The 16,085-nt window shown below is 34.7% G+C and overlaps 1 protein-coding gene across 5 annotated transcripts in view; it reads right to left on the bottom strand.

Moving 5' to 3' along the window:
- The window catches only part of PAM (peptidylglycine alpha-amidating monooxygenase), a 126,956-nt gene that overhangs the window by 55,351 nt on the left and 55,520 nt on the right, over window positions 1-16,085 (bottom strand). For all 5 annotated transcript variants that reach the window (XM_085214215.1, XM_085214217.1, XM_085214218.1 and 2 more), the window contains 3 exons: window positions 13,438-13,495; window positions 7,648-7,735; window positions 787-872 (listed from right to left, as the gene is read on the bottom strand). In XM_085214215.1, the coding sequence (XP_085070341.1) occupies window positions 787-872; window positions 7,648-7,735; window positions 13,438-13,495 (232 nt within the window). The remainder of the gene's footprint in view (window positions 1-786; window positions 873-7,647; window positions 7,736-13,437; window positions 13,496-16,085) is intronic.

Genomic DNA, 16,085 nt, shown 5'->3' with positions numbered 1-16,085 from the left:
ACAACAGACTTCCACAGAATCTTCTAAGCAACTATTTTTTTTAATTGACATTCTGATAACCAAATCAACTAACATTTATGATCATAAGCATGAAAATTGTATTTCAAATAAACCACTTGATGATAGTATGTATGTATTGTTCATGGTTAATAAAAAGAGGCAGTAAAAAAGAATCTCAATTTCAAAGTTGTATTTATATAGACAGATACAACTTCTACATGCCCTATCGTAGCCTAAAAGATTTTGATTTTAAATCAGCAAAATGGACTCACATTCAAAAGAGTACATAAGCACGTTGCTCATCTTCATGAAATATCAAGAAACTAAAACCAAACAAAAGTATCCACTATACTATACTTACAGAAAAAAAAAAAAATCAATTATTTAGATTCAATTTGTCTATACTTTCCTAGCACAAAAATATCTCAATTCAATTTTAGAGAGATTGCATTAACTGTGCCACTAAAAAAATACATTCAATGTATACATTCCAAAAAGGAAAATGCGAGATTAATGTTATTTAAAAATAAAACATTAACTCCCAGTTACTTTTTTTCTCCCCACTGAAGACCATAATGATATAACAAAAAGAACAACAAAAAAACCCCACAAGTGTATTAGCTAGCACAATATATTCGCAGTTTATGAAGTTTAAGTTCACATGCTTTTCATTAAATAAACATGATTTTACACATTATTTTACAAACATCCTAGGTATGCCCATTGTTCATCTCCACATCCCTCCTCTGCCCCTGTACATAAGGACTTTACATTAACGTATGATACCTTTGGGTAGCCTGGTAGGTGGAGCATTTCTTGCCCAGGCATACAAAATATTTGATTTGTCTTTGCAGATTCCTTCATCACAGTCCCTAAAATTATGAGCAAAGAAAAAAAAAAAAAGGAAATGTTTTTAATTTTGAAATCTGAAATCAACAGGTAAATTACTAATTTTAAGCTCACAGAATCACGGAAAGATTTAGGTTGGAATGGGCCTTAAAGTCCACCCAGTTCCAACTCCCTGAGATGGGCATGGCTGCCCCCCCCAGCTCAGCTGCCCACGGCTCCATCTAACCTTGAACACCTCCAGGGATGGGACACCACAGCTACTCTGAGCAGCTGTGCCAGGACCTCATCGCCCTAAAATGTATGAAGATGCTTTTGGACATAATTTGATTCAACATGTTTCTTTTAGTGTAGATTACTTTTCCCAGCTATCCTTACATCTCCCATCTTCTTCACTCTTTTCTTCCCTCAGCTTTGAAATAGCAGTAGGCAAACATAGACATGAACATTCTAAATAAAAAATGATATTTAGAATTCATCTAAAAATCACTGGCAATTAAAAGCATGCAAAAAGACTGCTTAAGAAGCAATAAATAGATGCACTCATACTCTTTCCTGCACTTACTGGCAGCACAGTGCTGTAAATTTTTGTTTTACAGTACACTTTCCCAATTTCATTTTTTGTTTTGTTTTAAGTAGAAAAATATAAAAAAGAGAAGTGCATGTCAAGCTACCTATCATGAACACATCAGAAATTCTTAAAAGAACTATGAGTCCTAGATTTGATCCAAGCCTCTGTGGCTAAAATGTTGCAATGTTGTCTTCCTTAGTCAGAACACCTACATAGGCCAACTCCACTGAGCAGCAACACAAGTGACAATGGCTCCTCTTGTCTGAGTGGTTTTCTTGTTTGTTTTAAAGGTATCTACTACCTGTACAGATATTTTGTTATCAGAAACCAACAGATGAAGCAGATGAAGAAAATGTGCTGAGAAAATAGCTTGCAATAAAACAGACTCATAAAATGGTTTGGGTTGAAGGGGTCTTACGGATCACCTAGTTCCAGACCCCTGCCATGGGCAAGGACACTTGACTCAGGCCGAAGACCTTGCATTTGGCATTCCTGAACTTCCAGGGGTTCACTCAGGCTCTCCTCTCAAGCCTATGAAGGTCCCCCTGGAAGACAGCCCCTCTCTTCAGCAGTATGTCAGCCTCACCACAGCTTGGTATCATTTGCAAACCGCACTCAGTCATACTGCCCATGTTACTGACTAAGACGTTAAATGGCATACTTCCAATACCAACCCAAAGGAACAAAAGTTAACCACGTGGACACTGAGCTGTTGACTACAATGGAGTGCAGCCATCCAGACAATTTTTTAACCAGCTAGTGGCCCATCTGACAAATCTATCTTCAATTTTCAGACAAGAACGTCCTGCACATCCACCTGCACAAGTCCAGGTGGATGACATTACTGCTCTTCCCTTCCGCTAATGCTGTAACCCCTTATTCACTACAGTCATCAAATTCACTAAATACCAAATTCGTCAGGCACAATTCACTCTTAGAGAAGTCATATAGGATGCCACCAGTCACCTCTGATTTCCTTGTGCACATGTGCACACTGCTGGTAAAACGAAAACTGGGAAAAATAAAGTTTCACACACAGTGCAGAAAGAATAAAGACATAAAAAACAGGGGCTTTTAGCAGATCCCAGCTCTGTGACTTTTTTGTTGAGGATGTTTCTCAGATGAGGATTCATCCTGGTCTGCTCTCCTCCAGAGATAACTAGTTCTAAACATATATAGGAAAAAACAGCTCAGCTGGACATTATGAGTTTCTATAATTCCCAAAAACCTTAATGCAGCAAAGCATTACTGTTTTCCTCTGATAGAAAGCACTGTTATGATCACTAGACTACCTATACAATGAAGGGAAAATGTCACTTCAACCCCCTTGCTAGTTTCGATTGTAATGCAAATAATTTCTAGACCTTCACAACAACTAACTCGATCTCCCAACCCTTCATGTGTCATCGTCCCCCCTCACTCCCTCCCCCACCTCCCCATCCTATCCTCCAGTGAAACATATCCCAAAGAGAAACCTAAAAATCTATGCAGCTTTCAACTGGTGCAAGTTAATACAAAAAAAGACTGCAGGGATCTAACCAGCTACTGCACTGCACAGGTCAGAATATATTAAGAAGGCTGGCTGGGAGGAACAAGGGAGAAACCACAAGGAAGCAAACTCACAGTTCTGCAGCCACCGTCTGGGCCAGCTTATCTTCATTAAACCACAGTACTTGCTAAGGTCTGTCACGTAAGGATATTCTATCACATCAGCTAGGCAAAAATCAACCAGCCAAAGAAAAGATAAGCTGTTCTAAACTTCTTTTGGGTATCAGGAGGAAAAAAAGAAGAAATACTCACACAGCTCTTTTGCTATGCTTAAACAACTGTCAACTTCCATTTAGGCAACACTGCTGATCTTGTAAACTCAGATAATAAAACCAATGTCAAAGTAGATTCAAAAGAAGAGATAAGACAGTTGACGAACAGATTTAAAAGCAGTAAAAAGAAAACACTAGCAGGAAGTTAGAAAAAAAGTGTAAGTTTACAAACACAAAAAATATTAACCTATTGCATGAGAACAGGGTTTACTGATTGCTTCTTGTATAGTTCCTCATACCTTCCCCATACTGACTTCGAAAGATCTCACGAACTTCACAAATACATTCTTCTCAACTTTGAGTAAGCTCAGGAGCTAGTTTTTAATGACATTAGTTTTGACAGACTACTTAGTCTGAAAGCAAAATATTTTATTACATCAGCAGCACCAGTATTTTGCTGTCCTCTAGGACATTTACACTGTTTATAAAAACAAAACCAAAACTTCTGCAATTTATTTCTCTATTACGTTCTACCTGTTTGATTCTATCCAAGACTTGTTAAAAAAAGACATTTGATGTGTCTGAGTAAGAAAATCAATAATTAACACCCTTAACATATTTTGCAATCTTTATTGGAACTAAAGATGCAGTTCTTCCAGTAAAAAGTTTCCAAAATCATCATCTACTGCCAACAAAAGCAACTAGTCTAATGGAGGAATTACTGGGTGGTGATCTATGGCCTGAATTTACGCATTTGTTTAGACTGGATAGCTATATATAGTTGCCATGTCTAATCACATTAAAGCTTATGCCTATGAATCATCTGAAATGGGAGATCATTTCAGCACAGGGTTTGAGATTGCATGAGACCTTGTTCTGCCAAGAGGCTCTGAAATTCTGAGTAACAACCTATGGAGAGTCACACCTTTTGATGAATCAGCTCTGATACTTTTAGTGCCAATTATGATCAAAGAGCAGAAGCCTTTTTTTTTTTTTTTAATTTTTCTTTCATTATTATTTTTTAAGAGCTTTTTTTCTGTGGAAAACTCTAGCAGCACAGTCTCCACAATTGCTTAAACGAAACTGTTTCTTGTGGTTGAAAACCAAATTAAGCCAGCAAATTTACATTAGTAGTATGCTTACTTATGAAGCAATTACTCTCTACACTGGCTTACAAAAATGTGCAACAGATTCTTTACATTCGAACATTCAAGTAAGGAATACAGAGAAACATTTATAGATCTACACATATATGGTGATACACATATATAGTATATTAACAAAAAAAGGCAAAAAAAACTAGCTTTAGTGTTCTGCATTTATGTAGAACAGATGTGATGATGTTTCTAGCCTTGCAGATGACTACAGGCAGTGCAAAATGAAATGGTGCAGTCTGTTGCAAGAACATTTGAAATTATGAGATAACAAATGAGGGATTTTTCAGAATTAAAAACAAATACGAGACCTCAGAAATGACATATCGGAAAAAAAAATAGTAATATTTAACTGAAACCTGGATATAAAAAAAAAAAAAAAATCAGAAATATCAGATTTAAATACAACACTAATTATGTTTCATCATTTGGTATTAAGTACACCAGTCAAGAAGGAATGCCACACTGCACACACTGCCACTGGTGAGTTCTCTTTGCTGGGCAATCATTTTCTCCTAAGAAAAGTGATGATGTAGTCAGGGAGCAAACAATATCTGAACTCTAATCATAAGCCTGATTTGAGTCAAAATTCAGCTTTGAAAAGCTTTTTCCAGCTTTTGATTTATCTCTTTATATTTGAAAGTTCAGGAACCAAACATGACAGAATCACAATACATCAGAGATTGGAAGAGACACTGGTAGATGATCTAGTCCAATGCCCCTGTCAGATCACGAACACCTAGGTTAGTCACACAGGAACATGTCCAGGTGGGTTTAGAATGCCTCCAGAGGAGGAGACTGGACAGCCAACCTGGGCAGCCTGCTCCAAGTGCTCTGTCACCTTCACCATGAAGAAGTCTAACGCTTAAGCTAGATCTTCAGAGCACCAACTAGATACGACTCAGGCATCACCTCATGTTTTCATCTTGATAAAATTATTTCCAGACATGTTAAATCACACTACAAGCACAATCTACATGGTTTTGAATGACACACAAGACTTGAATTGGTTTGAAAAGGTCACACTGTTGTTAAAAGTCTAAACTCTTTAAAACTATATTCTAATATATAAGGCAATACCAAGAACACAGAAAAGCTGTTTGCTGACAACATAAATCAACAGACGCTTTCAGAGTTCAATTTTTCAAATTTTTTCCTAAACCTTTAAATAAGCTACTTTTTTTTGTGAGAAAAGATTGAACATTCATTATCAATATCAGAGCCATTACTGAGAGGAAAAAGGTAAATAAAACTTCTGATGAAAGTTTATTGTATCATATTGACTAAATCATCTCCAACCAACCACGAAAAGATTAGAAGTGTCACTTTTTAATTTTTTTTTAATAAAATACACTATACTATTAGCCCTAGAGTCCAACTCTAGTTATTTTCTTGGTAAGTATATAGAGGGTAGAGTGAGATTACAGAACTTAACCAGAAAAAAAACCCACCTATATTTAACCTGCTACGCAGGGCACAGTAAGTTGTACAAACTTTACACAATCTATAGACGTATCTTACCTGGTCTTGCCTGAAAACTTGAAAGAAATGTAAGAAATTACTGAGAGATTACTAATTTCATCAGTGATTTCATTCTCTAATTACTAATTCTTCACATTATCAGTGTTTTTAGTGGCCCTGACAACTTCTCTCTGTTCTCACAACTTATGCATTTTGAAGGTTAAGTCAATTACCAGACCACTTGAGGAATTTAAGGAATTTGTTTCCTTAAACTTATTCTTCACTTCGCTTACATCTTTCTGGACACTTGATAAAATATTCTTCCATACAGGTATAAAGAGATGCAAAGTTAGGGACCAGGCTTTCTCTAAAACTCCCACTAGTAGTTTCCCCTCTCATAAACTAAAAAAATGTGATTATAAGGAAGACAAAGAATGCATACAAAAATATTTGTTCAAAAAAGTATGATGTAGGAAAAACACCTGATGGAATGAGTAAATACTATCAAAAGTAGATATTTCCTCATCATCAATGAAATCAAGACTTGAGGTTGTTTTGTTACTGACTGCTGTCTCAAACAGCTTCAAGTATGTCCACAACATAAAAAAAAAAAAAGATACTGATAATGAAAAAAAAAAAAAAAAAAGGGGAGGAAGCTCTGATTTACGCCTACTTGACTCAAATTGTCAATCAATAAACGTGTTAACTTCAGTTCGAGCTTTGGTTTACAAGAACTGCCAAAAATTAAGATTACAGAGCATATATGTCTTTATGACTAATCACCCTAAGTCTCAGTGTGCTCTCCGCAGAAAATTCTCATCTACATGATTAAAGCAGATTCTCCTCTCTAGGAAGATTAAGCACAACCTTGTATCTTTTTCCAGTCCACAAAATCTGTCCAAAACACTATGACAGAACTCTAAGGACATAAAGGTAGTGACAAAGTTTTCCTAAAACAAACAAACAAAAATCCTTATTACAAGAGTCCTTCCCAAACTCATAAAATAGTACCTGTTTGAATTCAGATGATTTAGTAATTATTTGCAGGAACTTAATCTAAATAGTCTAACTGATATGTCTGTCAGAACAGAAATATAAGAAATGCTGACCAAGATTTTGACAAAAAACTGCAGTATGTATAGTAGTTTTGCATGTAGCACTATTTTCCTCAAAGTTTCCTTGCTTTTGGAGGTTGACTACACTTTTCTCTCAGTAAAGAAACTCTGAATATATACGTATATACATATCCTTATGTAGACATAACTTCATATAAATTAAATTAATAATATACTCTACATTTTAAATATTTAAATATATGTAACTAAATGTTCATATACATATAGTAATTAGAGCTGCTACAGCTACGCTAGAGACTAGTGGCAACTAGATTTAGAATAAACAAACAAAAAAAAGTTAACATTTTTATTCTCATAATCTAACTGGGATCACATAAATCTTTTGAATAAGAAGCTATAGCCTGCTTAATGATTCCTATGGATAACTTTATTTTCTCTGCAGCTCTAAATGTGCTTCAGTATTTATCTTGAAAAGCAGGTTATTCTTTTAAATACAAAAATGATTGAACCTTTCTTATTAGAAGCCTAGATTTCTTGGTATCCAATGACACCCTGCGCACTGTGTTTCCAGGAAAGAGGCCGGAGCCAGTGAAAATTTTTTCTTGCATATTACAGATGATACAATTAAGAAAAAAAAACAACCAAAAAACACAAGCGTAGAAAGACTGCTATGTTATATGTTTCTTTCTTCGAATTTTTCTACTTCTAAAAGAAACAGTGTATGTGGAGACAATCAACACAACTGGACACAATAATGAAAGCAACCTTCCAATTCTTACCAGTAATTTTCATTAGAAGAGGGTTCATTACATCCAAAGAGCAACATGTGATGGACAGTGTCCATGCTAGCATGAGGTTTAAAGTCAACTGAAAAACAAAATGATAAAATAAATAAGTTACCCTTACTCCCACTATAATTTACACAAGGAAGAGTATTTTGAGTTAATATTTCTCTGTAATACTGGAAACAAAGTACATATCCCCTCCCCCCCCCCCCTCCCCCAACTATTTACTTACTTTTTTCATTCCACTTACAAGCTTTTGCTTCAGTTCATTCAACAGCCTCTCACCCATGTTAAAACTGTATCTCATTTAGTCATTGAAATAAAAAATTCCGAGTTTCCACTCAAAACCTCTCTATTTTCCCCAATAGTTAAATAAAACACTTAGTAAACATACCAATATATCCCAAATCACAGCTTTTGTAGTAACCAGTCATATGTAAATTTAATTTCAAAATTTGCACTTGTAATTTAGCAGTACTTTCTAAAGTTCTTTTTAGTTTTTTCATCAAAACATAAACATGAAGTTACAGTTAAGAGCAACTATTATCTTGCACACTGGTTGAAATCCTATCTTTTCTCAGCGTTTCATTTGATTTACACTTTTGCTGCATCTTTCTTGGGACTATTGTTCCAAGAAGAGAACTATGATTTATTCTTACTGATGTTGACAAACCCTCTGGAATGGAAAATAAGATTCCCTAAAAGGCAACACAATCCTGTTGCCCAAATACTTCTCATTATTAGAAAATTGGAAGATGATGACTATTCAGTATTCAAATGTCTGTTTGTCATTAAGTACCAGAAAGCCATTATTTTCATTTCTCAAATATTCAAGATCCTGTTCACTGCTGAAAAAAAGTTACCAACATCACAGTGTAGTAATACTGATCATAAACTTACAATGACAGAATTTCTAAAAATAAAACAAGCTACATTGTGTAACTTCCTCTGTTATTACTGAAATGCTGTGCCAGACGCAAGCAATATAAAGGAATTTTTCTTAATATGTGACAGAGCAATGGGCTGGAGGATTTTTAACCTTATTCAACAACAGAACATCCAAAAAATGAGTCAGTCTTGACATTAGACACAGACATTTAGGAGTCTCCAAGCGCCTTTTAGTTTTTCAAGGGTCTTAGTATGGTCAGACAATGAAGCTGCAGACCACATAAACCACTTCTGCTTCATAAATTTGCAAGTTTTTCAGCTGACACAGAGCTTCTGAGGTGAATGATGATGTGGATTCTTGTCCCAATTCTACAAAGGAAATAAAAAAAACCCAAACAGACAGCTTTCAACCCTACTTATTGTTGCTCAGGTTTGTACTGAAAAGTGAAGAAGTAGTACTGCCAGAAGATAAGGCACAGAATTCAAAAGCTAGTTAGCTTGAATATAAGCCACGCAGCCAGGATGGGTTGTAAAGAAATAAGCACGATAGAGTTGAGGGTCAGGTTTGAAAAATAAGGGGTGTCTCCACATGCTCAGGGAAGAGAGGAAGCAAAGAGTACTACATATTCTTAACAATGAATTTACAGAATCATTCCAGTCGCCTGAAAGATTAGAGTTCAAAGACTATACACAGCCATCTTTTTACTAGCAAATTTTACTCAGTCCTTAGCCATAAAATTGATCTGCATTACAGAAAGACCTTTTGTTTTGGTATTTTTGTCATTGACAAAGAGGAACTATGATTAACTCGTGCACGGGATGGATAACGTGTCATACTATGCAGACTAAATCTTCAAGTGTTTATGCTGCTGTTGCCAGTGTATGTGAGAGGACATTTCTAAATAGTTCATAAGCAGCTAGAACGATTTTTCTTACAGAACTCAATACTTGTACAAAATGTACTGTAGGCAACACTTAGAAAGACAGCCTTCAATAAAGACAAATTCAACCACAGGACCTCTCAACTGCAAATCTCTGCAGCCATTACAGTCTCACTATATCTCTTTAATTCCATGCCACCCTCTCATCTTTTTAATTACTGTTACAAGTGAGTCCAGACAACTTTTATTTTCTGCACATCTACGTCAGCGACATTCCAGTGCATGGTTAGGACCTTTAAGCACTGTTATAAAATATACTACAAATAGCTTAACAAGTAATACTAGTACGGACAGAATATAATTAGCAAAGCAAAATCACATCTCTGTTTGAACCACTCGTGTGCACTAGTTTAGCTCATATCTCATCACTGCTTCTGAAAGAAAGAGTTGAAAGGCATCTCCAGTCTGTCTGTGAGCTAAAGAAAGCTTTGTAGAGTCAGTTAACCTTTCCTGCATAGATATCTTCTTAGCAACACTGACAGGCAAACACTATTACAAACACTATCTGTTTTCAAAAACAGGAGTTTAAAAAAAAAAAAAAAAAAAAGCAATTTAAAAATGATATAAGCTGTGAAAGTCATGCAAACCAGCATGAGATTCAAGCCAAATACCTGTTACTACCAAAGTCTTAAAAAATATCAAAAAAAAAGCTTCTAGTTATTCTAGTTGACAGCCACTACATTTTAAAATAAGAAGCATAACAAAATTCAATATTTAAATGACTGTGACAACTTGCAGAAGAAGGTTTTGGCCTAACAGAATATCAACACCTGACTTGTCTGTTTTTACACAAGATAAACAAAAACAAAACAATTTTATCATCCCAAATTGGAAAACTAATAGGCATACCATGACTGCTATTTACATACTGTAATGTGTGACTGGAATTCTTTCTGATCACTTCCTATTCAGTGCTGCAAATTCACTTAAGATTGAGACTTTTCTTACAAAAGCCCTCAAAATGAAATAGGTGTTCAACAATTTTTAATAAAAGAACTTCTAAAATGATATGGTTTTTCGCTCTTTTTAACAAATCATTTACATGTACTTCATTTGTTAATCTTATTCTATATAATACAAAATACTTAGCCTGGAAAAAAACCCACAAGAGTATAGTTTCAAAAGGGAAATCACAATGCCGCTTCCAATTTAGTTTCTTTTAGGTGTAGCTGTTATATAAATTGGCACTTTGCAGAATGAAGTTATACCCCTTGCTCCTGTGCTAGTGTAACAGTCTGCTAGTTTCAAATCTTCAGGAAATAACAAAGCTGAAGTCAGAATTCTAAGTCCTCAAATACAAATTTGATAGGAAAAACTGGAAAGTTATGGACAATATTTTCTACTTACTAATGCATGAAGTACAACCTACATGCAATGCTAAAAAAACCAAGTTGTATTTCATCAAATCTGCCCTGCTGCATGTTCTATCAACAGACATAACTTGTTCTTCCAGGCCTTGCTGGAGAACAGATTAAATGGAGGTGAACAGGAAAATAAAGGAAAAAAACAGAAGTGAGAAAATTTAGTCGGCAGTATTATGTAAATAAATTGAACTGGAGGCACGAACATAGGTTCTGGTCTCAGATTTACCACTGAACTATGTCAGAAACTCAGTTTTCTGTTTTCATTCTATGCATCACTCACACCTATGTGATCTTTTGAAGTTCCAGAGAACACGCACTATCTTTTCCATACCTTGGTGAAGTCAGTACAACAGTACATCTGTTAGTTGTCAAACGCTATCACAGTAATTAATGAGAGTTAATTACACAATCTATTGCCAATCCAATGAATGCAGACTCTGCTTAAACCATTTAGAAGTGTAGACAAGATGCTTTTAAAAATAAAAAATTTAGTTCTGTGTCAATTTTATGCTTATTTATGCAACAAAAAATAAATCTCTGCAAGTAAGTAAATATCAAGTTTTGTAACATTAACAAATCATTACACAAAACATCACTAGTTGTTGTGTTTCTTCAGTAGCAATGCCTATAGCAAAAAAATCTCTTTCCTGAGAAGAAGTTATAATTTGTTATTCATGTATTTCTCAAGGTAGGTCAGTTAGCATACCCTACATTTTCTGCAATTAAATAAATTTCAATCTAGTTCTTTCGAAGAACAGATAAGTTCTGCTGGTTCTGAAGATTCCAACGTTGGAAATCCATTCAGTTGAAATCACTTTTCAGTGACTTCACTGAAAACAGATGGAACTGATCACATGCTTAAGATTGACCATATTCTGCTCTATTTTGGTGGAAGTGACCAAAGAAGAAAAAAGCAATTCTAGATTATTTTCAAGCCATTCAAATATAAGAGGACTTATGCAGTACTCTTCTGGGAAGCAATTATGTTCACAGAATAGAATGTTCTCATTAATTTTTCAGTAAAGTTCCTCTTCCTGTCCAAAGCTCCTTCTATACTAGAATGGTTTTGTTTCCAGACTCCACACTGCTTTGCAATATATTTACTCAAGCATGGTGATCATTGGAAAGCTGGAGATATCTGGTAAAAAGCTGATAAAAACAAAACATCTGAAGAATAGAAGTTGTTCACTTTTCACATTAAAAAAAAATGAGTTGCCTGGCATGAGTCACATTGAGATTTTGCAGAAAACTGGACTTTTAATAAAACCGTTTTAGTCAATCCCTCTAAATGCATATAACATAAAGTATTTTTATGGACTTAATACACGCTAGCACCAAATGACAGATGGAAATGTGCAGCAATCTAATAAAGATTTGAGCTATGCAATTTTGCAATTCAATGAAGCACTAAACCTAAATTGCACAAGCAACAGGTTAGCAGTATGCCCTTCTATGAATTGAAAGCAAAAAAGTCAACTGCATATACTATATAGTAAATACAGTTTATTAGAAAATTAACATGAACATCAAATCCATTTTATTCTCTTGTGGTTTTTTTGTTTTGTTTTGTTTTGTTTTTGTTTAACTTTTTTTCCCCTGGAGTCAAATAGCCAAAGTATAATTTCATGGTTAGAAGCCAACTTCTGTATTAAACCAATATACAGATAAAGCACTGAAAAAATCCTTTTTTTTTTTTTTTTTCAGTTAACATGAAGTAACAAGAAAATCTGAAAATGAGATTCTATTTTCAAAGGATTTCCACACAGAAATTAACAGGGAACAATAGTTCCTCAATACCCTACAACAAAAGCTACACAGAATTTTGATCATATTTATTGTAAAAGGCAACAGGGAATAAAAAACAAATTTCAGATTAAAGAACATTCTGATAATGAAACTTCCATCAGGAAAATCATCACCTTTCCTCTTTATCAGAACATTTCACAAGCAAGAAAAACAACATCAAAAGTACAGTGAAGAGCCTCTTTACAGATTTGTTGTTTTGCAAATCCATTGTGGTACTATTTCCAAATGTCTGTCTGCCACCTTATTCATGTGACAACATTAAAACAACAACAACAACAACAAAAAAAAAACAGAAGGAAAGGTTTTGCTCTATTTTTTTTTTTTTTTCCTTTTTGTTTGCTTTTTTTCCCTCTCAGATAAATAAAATCTTACTGCAGCCAAAGCTGATTGTAAGTGCAAAGGATTTACAGCCTAGACCAGCAGGTAAATAAACAACCTGCTCAGTGGAGCAGAATTAAGTATCCATCCAGAGGACGGAAAGCCAATACTTCACAAATGGGACTGTTTGATATTGACTGCCGGAGGCATTTGCATGCAGCTCCTTAACTACTATTACTCATGAATCTCTCCAGATACAGTTTGTTATCTTGACTCTAAGTAGCCTTCTCTAGTTAGTTTCTGCATTAGCCATGACAAATGCATTTTAGAAACTCTGACAGGCAAAGATTAAGTCAATACAAGTCAAATTAAAAAAAAAAAAAAAAAAAAAAAAAAAAAAAAAAAAAAAAAACCTTGAGCTTCTTCAAAATGGCTTGCTTAAGCTCTTCCAGTTAACCAACACTCACCTACATAGGCTTCATCATCCACCGGCAGGGGTACTGACATGCAGAGGTAGGTATCAGACTGCTCAAAGACAAAAAAACAGAAATTCCCTTAAAATAAGGCATTCTTACAATGAAAAGAAACTAAGTATCAAAATTCTTTCAGAGGATGAACAGAGGAAGAAAACTGAAATACGAATTAAAAAATATGAATTAAGAAATTATACACTTATAAGTCTTGGCATTGAGATTATTTGCAATAGTTAACAAACACCACACTCTGCCTGGCAAAAATTTGAAGGGGTAACAGTATTCTGATGATGTCCAAATAAGCAGCATAAATCCATGTGTGATACGTAAAAATGATAAGAATTACTAAGTTTCTGATTTATTGTATTCTTGATATGTATTTTTTCAGTATTTAATAACTTCCTATATTCTAAGAATAAAGACTATCTCAGAGCTAAAGATTTTTCTACCATTAGCTGTATGTCTCCTTAATCGAAGATGCATATAACTAGACAAAAAAAAGTAAGAATACAGTGCCACTGTAACAGCGATCATAGGCATACATTTATTTGTGATTCATGCATCTAATTATACAATAATCAATGACACTGGACACTACAACAAACATCACATGTCCTTTAAAAAACAAAGAACATAATTAACAAAAAAATTAATAATAAAATCAATTTGTAATTTTCTTGCTTAAACATTGTAAAGGACTAGCAATTTCCTGGAGCGATTGGATGAACAGTACAGATGAGATACAGAATAATGGGCAGTCCATGCAGAAAACATATCAGAAATGACTTATACAAGATGTTACTGCTGCTTTAGTAACCTAAAAGACTTTAAAGCACTCAGCACGTCAGATTTGGAATTATTCTTGGATTAAAACAGAAAAGTCAATTAAAACACAAAACCAGTATACTCAGAGCAGTGACCACAAATAACACCCAGATGTGAAATCTACAGGTACTCTGGTACACAAGATAATGCCCCTGAAAACAAAACCGGGCAAATTTATGTGAAGGAAAGCTCTTTAGTTGCTCATCAGCAAAACAGTGAATCATTGGTACAGCACAGAATTTTCATTTTAAATGCATATGAACTACGAAAGAAAAAAATGAAATCAGCTTTATTTTTATCTGCTAGGTAGAGGCCAGATTCCTATAACAGCACCATGTAGAAAAAAACACCAGTTGCTTTACTGAGATATTTGTCCAAAGATTATGTAGGATGTCAACACTGCTGTAAGAAATTAATTTATTTCCATGTTTTATTTAGATGTAATAGAGATTACTCTACAAGGTCAGGGATGTGGCTTGGGGGTTGACAGCTATGCTAGTATCTAATTTAAACATTATTTTTCAGCTTTAAGGTTGTTTAAAAAAGAAAATATCTTATACTGGTGGTACTTCACTACATCCATGAACTTCAAGACCAATAGGATTCCTTTTTCACTATTACTTGCCAAAACGGATGAAAACAAAATTCCTGCAACAAAACACTTCAAGTTAATGAGAAAATAAAATACAATGAAAATAGGCTTAAACAATTAAATGCAGCTAAGAAGGAATGACGAGTACAATGGTGATAACAGCATGTGATTACACAAAGCAGTGATGTTCTCTGATAAGAAATTTGCACTGGTGGTTTGCTCGAAGATAGAATGGGTAACCATAGGTCAGCTGATACAAAAACAATGTCAATGCCTTTGTGAACTCCAGGTATATGCATTTACAGAACATAGAAAATCCATTTATAAATTGAAAAGGAAACAGTTTATTTTCTATTTAGCTGGGATTCAGAATTTCATGTAGAAACTTAAACTTCTCAAGTCAATAGCAGCAAAGCTGCTCCAATGGAGGTCCTATAAAGAAGCTACATGAGCAGCATGTCACTGAGGATGTTCATTCGTTCTCTTTGAAGCCTTTTTACAAGTGCTACCAAATTCATATCATTTGTGAAGAACATTGTGAAGAACAGAACTCTTTCACATCACAAGAGAATATATCACTCGATTTCTCAGATAAGCTAGTTGTTGATCGGAATAAAAGTTCCACTTTCTTGCACTACATCACATCCTAATGATACAGTTGAAGCATAAGATTTTCTTTTCATAGAAAAATGAATGATGAAGAACAGACAACATAGAACACAAAGGTGTTACTCTAAAGATATTAATTTTGTCTCCACAATTAAACTAATTTGTGCGTTCTCTAGTAAGTTTTTCATCTTTCCCACACAAGTTGCTTTGATTCAGGACTCAGGAACTAAATGCAGTCATAACGAATACAGCAGTACATCTCTAGAAATCCTTTACCACTGCACTTGTTTCCTTGCTCACTGGTTCATTTTGGCATCTTTTTTGACTACATACAGAGTCACACACAGGCCTTGAAACTGCATATGAACATCTAGAGGGCTAAGAAATACATGAATTACATAACTAGAAACATTCACCCTGAAGAATTAAGAGTACTTCTCACTCTCTCTGAAAGGGATGCTTAGTATTGTGTTGCAGACAAATAAAATACAATAGAAACTCTATCTCTGTTTGTACTTACTGGAATGATGCCACTTACTCTAAATTCTATGTTCCAGGAGGCTGCTCCCAAGTAACTGAGAGCCTCATTCTCCTTTCACTATTTTTTGAAAGTGCT

Source organism: Meleagris gallopavo, chromosome Z (assembly GCF_905368555.1).
Source record: "Meleagris gallopavo chromosome Z, MGAL_WU_HG_1.1, whole genome shotgun sequence".
NCBI lineage: Eukaryota > Metazoa > Chordata > Aves > Galliformes > Phasianidae > Meleagris > Meleagris gallopavo.
The sequence above is the reverse complement of the archived record's forward strand: the minus strand, read 5'-3'. Positions and strand labels throughout refer to the sequence as shown.